At 46.0% G+C, this 14,896-nt stretch overlaps 1 protein-coding gene across 9 annotated transcripts in view; it reads left to right on the top strand.

Annotated features, from left to right (window-relative positions):
- LOC119660711 (muscle calcium channel subunit alpha-1) overlaps positions 1 to 14,896 on the top strand; it is a 458,885-nt gene that overhangs the window by 36,966 nt on the left and 407,023 nt on the right. For 8 of the 9 annotated variants that reach the window (XR_005250469.1, XM_038069351.1, XM_038069354.1 and 5 more), the window contains exons 3-5: positions 5,128 to 5,674; positions 10,155 to 10,377; positions 10,573 to 10,818. Coding sequence is in view for 8 of the 9 variants with exons in the window: in XM_038069351.1 (XP_037925279.1) it covers positions 5,128 to 5,674; positions 10,155 to 10,377; positions 10,573 to 10,818 (1,016 nt within the window). In the remaining variant the exon portion in view is untranslated. The remainder of the gene's footprint in view (positions 1 to 5,127; positions 5,675 to 10,154; positions 10,378 to 10,572; positions 10,819 to 14,896) is intronic. The other variant, XM_038069349.1, reaches the window with a different exon arrangement.

Raw genomic sequence — 14,896 nt, 5'->3', positions numbered from 1 at the left:
GTGAGAAATGCATTCAATTACGCCAATTGGAACCTTATAGAGAAGTCCTCTGGTGGCGATTGATATTGCTAATTATCTTGCCGCAATTATCTATAACTGCTTGCGAGAACTGACGCTCTGGTATGATACCGATGATACACTCAAGGATAACGATGCCTGGGCAGGGGTCTCACAGGACTCGGTACTGGCTCCACTACTATCGAATATTATGCGCAATGAAACATTTAATCTTCCGGTTCCAGAGATGATGGGTTATGCCGAAAACATGATAATCAGTGCCGTTGAGGCCTCGTTGTGTTGTCACTTCCGGGGGATAAGACCATGCGTCGAAAATAACATTACACTCGCATTAGATTTGGGAATCATATCATCACCCTCATGCTGGCCATTACATACTTGAGAGTAATGAACATAATGCGCAATACGATTCCAACTGCCAGCGTTCTTCAGCACTACTCTGACAATGTTGTTTGGAGAGAGCTCCCATGTGTCTGCGTAAAGCTGCTGACGAAAAACGTCCCACCTCTCGCAAGAGAAAAAGGTGTGTTCACCGTCGTCCGCCACTCCATTGCAGAACACAATCAGGAGATCGCGCCTCCCCAATCCTGTGCAGGTAAGACTGAAAACCTCCATGCCCACTTAGAAGTTGGGTGAAGAAGTGATCAATCTTATCGTGCGTTCTGTTCAACCACGGGTCGAATTTGTCGATGAGCCGCGCAGTCCATCTGCCCCTTGGCTCATTTTGCCAAGAAAGTTGCCACTCGGTAAGGGTGCGTTGACGTTCTTCACGGGCAACCACCTCTCTTAATTTTTCGCCCTTACGGCGGTAGATATCTTTGCGCTCCTTGGCAAGGAGGGCAACGGGGATCCCTCACGCGATCACCATCACAGCCGGTTCGGAGACGGTGCGATAAGCAGACGCCACTCGCAAAGCTCTCCATCTCTGGACTTGAGCGAGGCGTTTACGACGCAACTCCTTGTCAAAAATATCAGCCCATACCTCCGCACCATAGAAAAGAACTGCGTTGCTCCCATGAGGAGACGTCTCCTAGTTGATATAGGGCCCCCGACATTCGCTATTAGCCGTCGCAAGGCCGCGACTCCAGCTGCAGCCCTGTCCGCTGCTACTTTGATTTTGCGCATTTTCGAGTCGATCGATATGGTTCGCAGGGCTGGGTTTCCCCTTCTAGGCAGAATGACTACTTTGGTTTTTTCCAGCGCAAGGCTGAAACCGTGAACAGTCATCCATCCGCTTACCCGTCGCATCAATATGCCAAGTCTGCTTTGCGCCAGGTCATCAGTGCGTCCGGCAACAAATGCCGCAACGTCGTCTGCAAAACCGACCAGGCGCGACTCTTCGGGCATATCGAGTCTCAGCAGACTATTGTAGGAAGCGTTCCAGAGGTCCGGCCCTAGGATGAATCCCTGTGCTACTCCCGATGTGATTTCCATCCTCCTTTGGCCCTCTAGCGTCTCATAGAACAGAGAGCAGTCTTTCAGATAACCTCTCAATATCCGCAAGAGATAACTTGGCACATGAACGGAGTTTCCTAGTGTGCCTAGCATATCTGTCCATCTTACGGAATTTAAGGCATTTCTGACATCAAGAGTTATGAGGAGCACTATCCGTCGAGATCGGCGGTTGTGTGTCTCGACTCGATGAACCGCATCTACGACCTCCATAACAGTATCCACTGAAATCTCCCTGTTCTGAACCCGAACTGCCTTGCGGATAAGTTCCCAGCAGCACGGATCGTTTCAGCGAGTCTACTCCTGATGAGCTTCTCGAGCACTTTTTTGCGGTCCATCTGGTCGGTACTCAGTATGCAGGGTCTCCGCAGAGTCCCGATTTTCGAGGTAACAAGCTTATAGCCAAGTCCCCACGGGTCCTCATTCACCTCGTTAACAAGGTTCTGCCAGCCGCGAGCTTTGCTTTTATCTATAGCGCCTCGGAGTCTCGTTTTTGCTTATCGATATTGTGCGTTTATGGCACATGCCACCTGGTTGGCGTGCAAACGTTGTGCCAAACGGCGGAGCTTATGACACTCCTTCCGTAGGTCGGCAATTTCTGCCGTCCACCAGTAGATAGAAGGCTTGTCGCGTCTGGGACCTCACCGGGGCATGGAAGTCTCACAAGCCGTCGTTATCAGGTTGATCACTGAATTTACGACGGTGTTAGCTGCGACACTACCACCCCCGGGGTGCCCTCCAGTTGCTAGCGCAGCGAACTGTGCTTGCAACTGGTGAGCGGTTGCATTCGAGTGCATGTTAATTTGCAAAATGCGAATCATGCCGTTCACACCCTAGCCCTCTCCAATTCTGCCCTAAAGGTCGTCCCGAACCCACAGTGTGTGTGATGCTCTCAGCAGACACGCCACGATCCCTGCAGAGAACGCAACGCGCATGCTGTCCTCCTGTCCCTAACCTTGCAAGCTGCTGACGTGTGTCCATAGTCCAGATACCTGTAGCACTCGGTGGGGACTATCCGCACCCTGCATCCTACCCATCCGATTTTGATTCTCCCGCTGCTAAGGAGTTTCCTCGCATATTGCTCGGGGACATCCACCACGGCAAGCTTTTGTCGTATTTACAGAGGTGATACCTACCCGGGCATTGGTTACTTGAAAAGATCAAAATTTTACTGACGGTGTCGTCCAGGACAGAAGCAACTCATCAGACGCTGCCTCACCTCTGCCCTGGGAGCAGCGTGACCGAAAGTGCCAACAGGTGGAAAGACGCTCCCTTTTATCAGCGCAAAAACACGACAAGGTCGCGAATTACATTGGACTTAAAACGCCAGTCGTTGTAGTCTAAGCTTGACTAAGGCTAAAGCTAGGTTGTTATTTAGGATCTGCGGGATTCTAAGTTCACATCCATGTGATGGTGGACCGGACTAAATGAGGAGCAACTTACTCCCACGTCTTTTTAGTCCATGGATCCCTAGTTTGGAGCGTAGCACCCCAAGCATTAAAAATTGAAATTGGTTACCTCTTCACGCTTTAGAACCTCCTCTACTTCGACTTTTTTTGTGAGGCAGTCAAGATCCCGGATTTCTAGAGAGCACATGCGCTCTAGGCTGGAAACAAGAGCCTTCTCCGCCAATAACCCTTTGACCGCTTCGCAGAACGCACTCTTGTTAGTCGTCTTTGGGCCCAGTTCGACGAGAACTCCGCCACTCCTCGTTTTCTGCATGAAAGACACCTCTGCTTCGTTGTCTTCGGGTTTCATCCTGTAGCGGATTTCACTAATGACTTTCGCAAATGTCTTGTCTTCCGTCGGCTTAATGAGCAGAACCGACGGTCTAGTCCTTCTTCGCTTCCTCGTCTTTTCTGCTCCTGGTTTTTCGTTGGCAGCGTCCTTGTTTTTGGATAGACGTGTCTCTGGCGGCGGAGTCCTTGTTTTTGGACAGACGTGTCTCTGGCGGCGGAGTCAGTTGTTTCTTCTTTTCCTTCTTCACCTTTTTTTTTTGGGCCCTGGAAACTACTTCGATAAAGTCTCCTTCGGGCACATGGTCGTCTTTCCCCTTTTCCTCAGTTCGCTTTGCAGTGGGCTATCTGCGGTCCGTTTGATGCAAGCACCGTTCTCAGCGGGGAGTGCGGTTGTTTCTGCTTCCGCTGGTCTTCACGTTCACCTAAGGAAGGAGATGGGGTCCAATAGTTCCTCCAGTTCCATCAGCCCTTTTTTGACGCCTTTGTTGACATTCCTATGGAGGTATGTTAGTAAGACGATTGTGTTGTATAGAAAGCGGGTTTCCTTGAACTCTAGTACAAGGTCTAGTACCGATATTCAAATGTTCTCGCTGGTGTGACCTCTGTGGAGATGCCCTGGGCGGATGAAGCACGATGCTCATCCAGCGTATCGACTTCTTTCTTATACCGAGTGCTTATGTGTCATAATGTTTCCGCCGATCGCGGTGGATTGGACAGCTGCCAGGAATACAAACTCCAGGGCCCAGCCGAGCGTTACGGTGTGCGCCGAACGTCGTAATTGTCGTGAAGTGCACTGTATTGAAAGTGAAGTTTGCAAGCTGTGAGGGCTTCTTGATGCCAAGCTATAAATCCGTGAGGAGCTGGTGATTGAGCCCTTTAGGTATTCGAGAAGTCCTTCTTCCGAAACTTCCAGGATGATGTCAGTGCCGATAGCAGAGACGGCCTGGTGGTTTTTCTTTTTTGTTTTTGCGAATGGGGTCTGTTTCAACCGCTAAATCCACCATCAAGAACTACAGCCAGGTATTTGCGCTCAAGACGATTGGGAGGTGGCGATTTCGAGTAAGTCCTCTTTTCCGGGTAAATTCATTTTTCGGGGTAAATTCTCCACCAAAGAATTCCGAGACAGCTAACTGCGTCTAAATCTGCTTGAATTAATCACTCGTTAAAACCGCACTAAATTCATAGACACTAAGCTTGTTGCACGTTGAAAAATATTTATTTAGAAATGAGGAAAGTATAAATTGAAAGTTTAGATTCATGAAGCAGAGGAGGCTGCGTTCGCAAATTCACTTGATGTATGAAATGTTTTAAATTTTACTACGCGAGAGTGCGTGTGATCACGCTGGCGGTTGGAGCAGAAGAGACTGGTTGTTCTCCATGCGGTCCCTCTGTCTCCAAACAACGGCACCTTTTCACCGCTGGTTCCCCACTCTTGTGGCGAGTTCTAAAAAGCCACGGAGAGCGCCGGCGGCGTCATCTATCCGCTCGCATTAACAACATTCGAAATTAGTTTGGAATGTTGTTAATCCTGCTGCGCCACAGCGATATGACATCACCTTGGCGTTTGGTTACTGGCTTCCTAGTCTGTTACCAACTGGTTGTCGGTGGCTATTTCTCTCTCGTCTTGCTATTGTTACTGAGCCGGAAAGGGGTGCCAGCGTGTTCTTGGCAAGATAAGAATAGGATGCAGGAGTAATTGTTTCTTAGTTGCTCAGATTTTAGGATCGGGATATACTCTACTTTCCTTGTTTTAACTTTTTGAAGGCATAATGCTGGCCTCGCGCCCCGTTGTTTTTCGGTCACGAACATGAATGTTATTCACTGTTCAAAGGAGATTGGAGATTTTCTTTTAATTGGGCATAAGTAAAACCCGCTACGAATCTGAATATCTTCTAATTATAGTCCTTTCTTTTTACAGGATAGCAGTGGATCAGTTGTAAATAGTACAGACCAAGGAGAGAAGAATCAAGTACAACAGGAACGACCAGAAAAGACCGAAAGTTTATCACCTTTATATCGAGTTGAAATTTCTAAAAATACTGCCGGATATATTCCATGTAATTTTTCATCGGAAGAGACAAATAGTGGCAATATCTTCAATTCAACAAGTAGTGGTGGAAGCAGAAGCACAGACAACACCAACAATAATAATACTTCCCCGTCGATAACAAGTGCCATTACAAGGCAAACAACAACAACAACAGCAACTGCAGTAACAACAGTGCCAGGATTAGGAGCATTAACAAATAGCGGAAGCAATTTATATTTATTTCGAAGACGAAATTCTCTATCGGGTACCACAGGCGCTGTATGGCAGACAACACTTAGCGTCGCAACGACCATGAGTGCGGCTGCTGCAGCACCAACAATGGCCGCGACCGATGTTAGTGGTGGCCCTGATGCTAGTATCTTGGCCGAAGGTGGCGGTGGAGGCGGCGGTCTAGCAAATAGTATGGGTATGCCAGGTAAAATATGTCTTAATTTTAAGGAAGCAGCTTGATTTCGGTCCAGATAAACTCCTAATTTGCTTTGTGAAAATAGGCTCTTCATTTTCGAGGTGGAATCAAGTTTTATCCATTTGGAGGAACATTTTTTTATTGCTCATCCTAGCCAGATGTTCTTCATTATCTTTTAGTCTCTCAAACGGCTTTTTCCTTATTGAGCTCTAGTTTTCTAACTAAAATGATTCAATTTGACTTTACCAGCCTTGGAATTACAACTTTGGAACTCCAGCCTTCTAATTCCTGTCTTCCAACTTCAACTTCTCAAATATGTGCCTTTTAACTCCAGGTTTCCAAATTCAATCTTACAAATCTTACTTTCTAGCTTCAAATTAGTAACTTTATCCTTCCAGTTCACTTCCTTCAATTTCTACTTCCCAAAGGGAGCATTCCAAATTTAACCTTTCAATTCCAGCTTTTCAACTTGAAGTTATCAACCCGAACCATCAAAATCCAACATTTCAATCAGCCTCTCTTTCTTGATCTTCTTTTTCTTCAGCCTTTGTCCCGTTCACAAGTGGGGTTCGCTCGTCCTGATCGGTCTCGTCATTTGGCTCTATCGAATCCTGATCTGGGTGCAATCTCGAGGCTTTCAAATCCCCATTCAACGTATCAAGTCACCGTTGTTTAGGTCTGCCTTTTGGTCGTTTACCAGCGACTTCGATGTTCAGACCAATCTTGGCAAGTGGATTCTCGTTAGCACAGAATTGCGAAGACGCCTCCCTCATAACTTTTCCACGATCGGTGTAACCCCATAACGATCGCGGATATCCTCATTTCGGATGTGATCAAAACGTATGACGCCATTAGTCCAAAGTAACATTTTGGTCTCCATCACCGCAAGACGCCGTTCATTGTCTTTTATAGTCAGCCAACACTCTGAACCATAGAAAGCGACTGGACGTACGATATTCCGGTAAATTTTAGTTTTGACACGTTCCTTGATACGTCGATCACAAAGGACACCAGTTGTAGAACACCACTTCATCCAGGTTGGGTTAATGCGTGAAGCAATTTCATATCACAGTTCTCCATTGGCTGATAGGTATTGAAATCGCTCAGTTCTGGGCAGATCACTGCCGCTGACAATGATTGTGCCTGTTTCATGGGGATCGGTCGTCAAAAATTCAGTTTTGTTTAAATTCAATGTGAGACCGTGTTGCATGAGGCGATCATTCCATTTTTGAACAAGTTCCTCCAGATAATTTTTGCTATCGGATGCTAGGAAAACATCATCTGCATAAAACAGTGTGTAGGGCGCTGGACGTTGGATACCCCGTGTAATGGAGTCCATAACAAGAATAAAGAGGAGTGGTGAGAGAGCGCTTCTTTGATGAACACCAACAGAGACATGAAGCAGTGTTAATACACCCGCCATACTTCGAACTTCACTTTTCGGATCATGGTAGAGCAACTGAACCCAGCGCACGAGTTCGTCTGGCAGGAAGTGTTGTCGTAAAGCATACCAGATGAGTTCGTGCGTGACACGGTCAAACGCGTTCTCTAGGTCCAGAAATGCAATGTAAAGAGGACGATGCTTCTCACGGTGTTTCTTCATGAGTAACCGCGCAGCGTGTATTGCGTTAGTTGTTCCGCAGTTCTTGACAAATCCGCCTTGATTCACGGTTATTTCAACGATTTCGCGAATACGGTTGTCAAGAATGCGTTCAAAAATCTTCATGGTATGAGAAAGTAACCGGATCGGACTGTAATTTGAACATTCTGCTGGACTACCTTTCTTTTTCTTTGGAACAGTGGTACTTTCTTGCCAGTCAGATGGTGTTCTTCCTTCCTGAATAACCCGGTTAAAGAATTCACTGAGCCACAGTGTTGGGTCCCAGCTCTTCGCTTTCCAGAGGTCAGATGCGATGTCGTCAAGTCCTTTTGCTTTCCCCGATTTGATTTGTTTTATTGCCTCCTCGTTGCGGTTCGACGGTTGGTAAGCAAAGTACCGTTCTTGCCATTAACGTAGCCGAAGTGTTCGATATCCAATGTGCGTTCATTACGGCTTTTAGGAGGGCGATACAGATCTCTCTCGCCATCCCGAGTGTGCAGTTTATCGTAAAGACTTTTGAAATGGTTCGCTCGGGTGACAGCGACCGCTTTCTTTGCTTCACGGTTGGCATTCTTATAAATTTGCCAATTAGCAGGCGTTTTATCGTCGAGAAATTTGTGGTAGAGGCGTCTCTTTTCACGGACCTTCATTTCAACATCATTATTCCAAAGCCAAGTATCTCGGTTGATGTACCGCTTACCCGGCTTGGTGACGCCGAGGGTTGCTGAGGCCGCTTTGTGGATCGTGTCTTTCATTTGGTTCCATGATTCTTCCACATTCGTAATAGTCGGCAACCGTATGAGTGAGATCCTTTCTTCTTTCTTCTCACCAAATCGCCACCATTTAATGCGTCGCGGGCCAGCGTAGTCATAGGGAACGACTTTGCGATCAGTGACAGTGGTAAAATGTTGGCGTCTTATGAGAATATAGTCGATTTGCATTTTACTGTTCCCACTATAAAATGTAGGAAGATGAGACAATCGTTTGATGAACCATGTATTCATAAGTACAAGGTCATTGGTGTCCGCAAAATCGATTACACGCTCGCCACCCTCATTGTGCGTTCCGAACCCCTTTCCCCCATGGCACCTGTTACCGTCTGCCTTTTCACCCACGTGACCATTAAGGTCGCCGGCAATGATTATATAGTCGCCAGCAGGCACGTGATAAGTCTTTTCATCGAGAAGTTGCCAGAAGGCATCTTTCCCGGCATCAGGTGCGTACGCGGTGAAGAAGTGAATCGTACGATCAGCTGATATCGACTTCTTTAATGGCATCACGGAAACCCTCTGAAATGGCAATGCTAACACCTTATTGAATGTGTGGGCTACCAAATTAGAGAAGTTTGTAACCATTTTTAGCGCGTTCGCATTCAATGTCGCAGCTTTTCGCACCAGACCACCGGGTTTCTTGCAGAGCGCAGATACCAATGCGTCTTTTCCGAAGGGCTCTTGTGAGTTCCTCGGTCTTTCCAGTTAGGGTACCAACATTTAGCGTGCAGACACGTATTTGTTTTCTTCGTTGTGTTCGGACTAATTGGCTTACGTCCTGACGCCGTCCATGTGTCAAGAACCCTTGCCCATTTGTCGACAGGACCGGGGCCCGTCCTGCCGCGTCGACTGAGGTGGATGCCCTAGCATTTCTCCGAGGCTTGTGACTCAATCCGATCATCATGTTTGTAACGACATTGTATGCATTTTCTTGGTCGACCTGTCGCGGGGCCTGTCACCAAAAGAGATCAGGTAGGATTTAGCACAGTAGAGTAACGCCAACTATACTGTATTTATCTCTTTCCCTGATCTCAGCATTTTATTTTTGTTTTACTGAGGATAGTACAGAGTAAACCCTCCGCCTTTACCTGGGCTTGGGATCAGCATGCTATGTTAATAGCATGGCGGAGTTGCCTCTCTTTCTTGATATACGTACGAATTCTTTTTTAGGACTGGTTGGTCCTTGCATCGACTCCCCAACCTCTGCCTTCATTCTACGTCGAATCCCTCCTCTCAACACTATTCAACGGTTCAATGGGTGGTGCAACACCAAATATTCCAGGCACTACAAATGGTACAACAATCGGTTGTCTGCTCCACAGCAGAGGATTGTTAAACAAACACTCGGTCTTGTGTCTACGGAGTCCTGCTCGCAGTGGGGAAAGGCGCAAATTGCTCCGGCCCACTAATGATCTGATTTAGGCTGTGTGCTAACTGACTATGTGCGCTGATAAATTTTTTATACTAGAAATTTTGCACACGTTTTAGACCCAAGCCCCTCCAGTTCTTCGAGCTGTTTATGGCTCGTCGAACCTCCTCTTCGGTAACAGCCGCAAAATTCATTTTTGGCATAGTCACATGGTGACTGTCTTCAGTGGTAATCCACTCAGCACGATCTTTTGCTTCTTCACTGTACTGACTGCAATGGACGCTCTATTGGGATTCGTTAAGTGGTCTTAAAAAAACTCCGCTAGTTCCTCGTGAACGTTGCGTTTTGGACACGATAGAAAGTTTCTGCTTTATTGTATACGCAACTGTGGGTACCCCACAAGGAATGGCATTGTTCCGATAAATGCTCTGCACTCTGTTCACTACTCTGGCATTACCAGTGCTGTTTCGAGTCACCCTAGCAATGTCCTGCCTGCCTGCCCCAACCATCAAAATCCAACATTTCAATCCGCCGCTTTTTCTTGATATGCGTACGAATTATTTTTTAGGACTGGTTGGTCCTTGCATCGACTCCCCAACCTCTGCCTTCATTCTACGTCGAATCCCTCCTCTCAACACTATTCAACTTATCCACATCAAATTTGGACCTGTCCGACTATGGATGGTCCCATTTTGAAAGTTTATAATCAACAGCCTAACTTCCTTCCTCTTTTGTATTGTTTCCAAATAGATGGTGCTAGTAGCATAATGGGTGGTGCAACACCTAATATTCCAGGCACTACAAATGGTACAACAATCGGTGGACAATTGAAAACAGCTGCTGCACAGGCAGCTGCGAAACGTCCAGTACGACGTGGTGGTAAACCACCACCAGATAGGCCAACGCGTGCTCTATTTTGTCTATCGTTGCAGAATCCATTGCGAAAGATGTGCATCGATGTTGTTGAATGGAAGTATCCTTTTTAAAAGCTTATAAAATACTCAACAATTATACAGTAGAATTCCGATAATTCGTATCCCGATTATTGGTATTTCCGGTTACTTATAATTTAATTAACTTTCCCCATCTTCTATCGGGATTCTACTGTATTTATTTTAACGGTTTTTTACTGAACGGAGATTTCCTTAACTATCAAATCTATCAAAAGACCATTCGAATATTTAATTCTATTAACAATATTTGCCAATTGTGTTGCCTTAGCCGTCTATACACCGTATCCATTTAGTGATTCAAATACGACAAATGCATATTTAGAGAAAATTGAATACGTTTTTCTAGTGATTTTTACAGCTGAATGCTTTATGAAAATTATTGCATATGGATTTGTATTGCATTCCGGTGCATATTTACGTAATGGTTGGAATATATTAGATTTTTTCATAGTTGTAATAGGGTAAGTATTTATTTGGTATTTCATATTTTAAATAATAATTATTTCATATGTATTAACATTAGTATGATTTATTTTTTCAATTTTTTCTTATAATAACATTTTTTCTGAGTTGTCACAATTTTGACAGATGCAATATTTTACCTAATACTAGCACTAAGTGTCAAGCGATTAGGCTCGGACGATCCCACCTACTTAAAGATAAAGCGGCTCTGGCGGTGGTGGCCGGTTGTATGTTAATGGGAGAACCCCTCGAGAACTCCCCACAACATCTTGCACGTATACAGAATAGTGTACTTCTGAATGGTTCGAACCAGACTGTGTGAGAGTCCCTGGAAGTCAAGGGAAGCCGTGCGGGATTTAGATACCATAATTCTTGCTGACAATATTATTGGAACGACAACCACCTGCTCGAAACGATTTCCCGAGCCAATGGTTCATAGTTCACATTCTTCTTCACATATTTCCGTTAAATGTTGCTATTTTGGGAGACAGCAACATCAATAATATAAGCCGAGCGACCCATCTTCTTAACTAACTACACGTCAGGCTTGTGGTTTGGTATATGACAATTAGTTAGAACTTGCCGGTCTCAATACATGCTGTAAGCAGAACTATCAAGTACTGCCTGTAGCTCATATCGGTAAACCGGACCTGTTCCCATGATCAGTCTATGCTTGTATGCAAGGTTTTGATTAATAACCTTACATACAGAGTTATGCCTTTTGGTGTATTGCAGCGGTGCCATTAAAATGTAGCCAGAAATGAGATGGTCCAACATTTTCAATGCCTAGTCACATATTCTGTACTGGTCGTTCTCCACCCGCTCTTTCATTATGTGCTTTTTATAAGCTCGGATGAAGATCATACCCTCCTGATTGGCACAGATAAAACCCTCCGTCTCGGCAAAGAGCTCCCCAGCAGACAGTCATCTGTTCGACAAATGGTTGCTAAATATAATACAATTCACGTGTTTACCATGCATTACCTTCGACTTCTACTCAACGATCCGCTCTGGGTCCGACTTCACCCCACTCAGAGGATTGAAAGGTCGGTCCTTCAAGTTAAGAGGAGTCAATCCACATGTAAGGGACTCCCCTGCTATTAGCCCCTACCTCCGATGGCATGAGGCAGGTTCATCCGCTCCACGGCAGAGTATGGATGGTGTATTCAGAATTTGGACATAGTAGTCCGGATCCGACCCTGGATGTTTTCAAGATCGGTTTTCGTCCAAGGCAATATTCCGAATGTGAAAACAAGTGAAGAAATAGCGAATACATTCAATGGCCTATTTTATTCTTCCCCGAGAGATGTGATTTCAGTATCAGCTTTACACGTCGCAGGAATTCGGACAGCAGAATATCCTTCAGATCATCGACTCGAACATCGGTTTTCCTAGGTACTTGTTAAGGCAGAGGTGAGGCAGCATCTGATGAGTTGCCTCTGCCCTGGACGAAACCGTCAGTCAACCTTTTGTCTTTTTTTGTAAACTTGGTTTTTACTCAAAAAAAGAGGAGGCCGAGAACTACAAAAGAGGGAGTAAGTTGCTCCCCAAGTGGTTCGGTCCATCACTAAGTGGGTGCGGACTTAGGACTCCCAGCATCCTCAACAAAAAATATTATACTTGTTAAAGTCTGTCTCGGTTATAGCTTCGATGTGGAGGTCGCCAATGCTATGTCCGGCATGCGGCTCGTGATGACCTTTGCGAACGGCTTGAATTCCACATTTGTCTAACCCAAATTCCATCCGAATATCACGGCCGAACATGTCAACTATTCGCAACAGACTTCCAAGGTGGTCGTCAGTACTATTATTATTTTGCTAAGGGACAGTCGCACCGCGTCCTTGAAGAACTATTGTGCCCCTTTTACTGGTTATAGTGTACCTGTTGATCATAGTATCTCAAGCAGGCCAGTAACCGTTAGGAACTTTAGTATGTTCCCCACTTCCAGAAGTTTCAGCTTTGCATCTGGTATTAAGTGTTCTCCCAGATGTATCGACCTACTTTGCACAAGTGCTGGACACTGTCCCAGGACGTGCATAGAGGTTTCGTCCTCCTCCTCACAGAACCTGCAGGCAGTGTCCGTAGATATCCCTAGCTTCCCTAGGTGGTAGTTCAGCCGACAATGACCAGTGAGAATTCCCACTATGATTCGGAGGTTCTTTTTGGTGAGGTTTAAGCAATCCTTTGTGCGCATGGGTTCGTATCCCCCAATAAGCACCCTGGACTGCTCCATCCCTGGTAGGCCCGCCCAATATAGTTCCCTCAACCGTTTTTCTTCGTTTCTTAGATTCATAGCCATGAAACCGTTTCCGATTCCACAGAAGGGTTCTGGCCCGTATAAAGGCATCCCTGCTCCCTTCTTGGCTAGTTCATCCGCTGCCTCATTGCCTTCCAGCCCAGCATGGCCTGGAACCCAAAGTATCCAGACCTTGTTGGACGAGCCGAGTGTATTCAGTCTCTCAAGGCATTCCCATACCAGTTTAGAGTTCACCTGGTTGGACCTAAGTGCCTTGATCGCTGCTTGGCTATCGGTGAGAATAGCTATGTTCTGCCCCCTGTAGTTCCTTTGTAGATTAAAGGAGGCACATTTGTCTATGGCGTAAATTTCCGCCTGGAATATGCTAGTGTACCTACCCATTGGCTCAAAGTACATTTTCCTTGGACCAATGACACCGGCACCCGCTCCCTCTGCTGTGAGGGATCCGTCAGTGTACCAAGTAATCAGTTGCTGGTTTAAGCCGTATGTCACAGCCACGCTTTCCCAGTTTGTCTTGTTACTCCAACGTGTTTCAAACTTCTTATCGAAGTGAAACCTCGTTGTCATGTTGTCCCTTGGTATCAGTAATTCGGGATACCGCCTAGAAAGGATATCAATCTTCCTTCGATTTAGGCAGCTCCCCGCCTCACTCATGCTACCGGCCATCCTGAATATTGATCTCCTTGCCTGCATCTGTATGTGCAGATGGAGAGGGGTTAATCCCAGAAGGACCTCCAGGGATGCCGTTGGGCATGTCCTCATTGCCCCACTGATACACACGCAAGCCAGCCTTTTGAGCTTATGTAATTCCCTGGCTTGTGTGCTGAGTTGGGTTCTTTCTGCCCAGATTACCGCTCCATAGGTAATCATTGGTCTTACTATTGCAGTATATATCCAAAGTAGTATCTTCGGGCTACAACCCCATTTTTTTCCTGCTATGGATCTGCAAGTCATCAGAGCCCTCGTGGCTTTCCGACAAGTGTTTCCGACATGTGTCTTCCAGAGTAATTTTTGGTCTAGCGTGATTCCCAAGTATTTGACCTCTGTTTCTCGTTTCACCTCCATATCATGTAATGTTATGGCTTTCAGGTGATCCAGTTTACGCCTCCTAGTGAATGGTACTATGGTGGTTTTGGTTGGGTTGATCCGCAGTCCCACCTTCCTGCACCAGGCACTAGTAACCCTTAATCCAGTTTGGATTCTATCACATAGGGTATCTTCATATTTGCCCCTACAGATTAGAACAATGTCGTCCGCGTAGCCCTGGACTTGTATTCCAGTATTAGTTAACACGTCCAGGAGTTCATCCACTACCATACTCCACATCAGCGGCGATAGTACTCCGCCCTGTGGACAGCCTTGAGTGGTGTTCATGATAATAGAATTTGTACCTGTTTGTACCTCTATTTGTCTGCTTTCTAGCATTTTGCCCATCCAGAGTGCCAGGGTGTTTCCCACTCCTTTGCGGCTCAGGGCATCCTGTATCTCTGTGTGCGATGTGTTGTCGAATGCTCCTTCGATATCCAAAAACGCGCACAGTGCAATTTCTTTTGTTTCAATGGCGTCCCGTAGTACCTCTGTCAGCTGATACAGAGCAGTTTCAGTTGACCTTCCTGCCCGGTAAGCGTGTTGACAGTGATGTAAGGGATTACGCTTTAGAACGTTAGTTCTAATATAGTTGTCTATGACCTTCTCCACCGTTTTGAGTACGAACGATGTTAGGCAGATTGGTCTGAAAGATTTAGGGTGAAAAGGATCCTTTTTACCCGCCTTCGGAATAAAGACCACTTTTGCCCGTCTCCATGCCCTTGGTATGTAAC

The sequence above is a fragment of the Hermetia illucens genome, chromosome 7 (assembly GCF_905115235.1).
Source record: "Hermetia illucens chromosome 7, iHerIll2.2.curated.20191125, whole genome shotgun sequence".
Classification (NCBI taxonomy): Eukaryota; Metazoa; Arthropoda; class Insecta; order Diptera; family Stratiomyidae; genus Hermetia; species Hermetia illucens.
The sequence above is the reverse complement of the archived record's forward strand: the minus strand, read 5'-3'. Positions and strand labels throughout refer to the sequence as shown.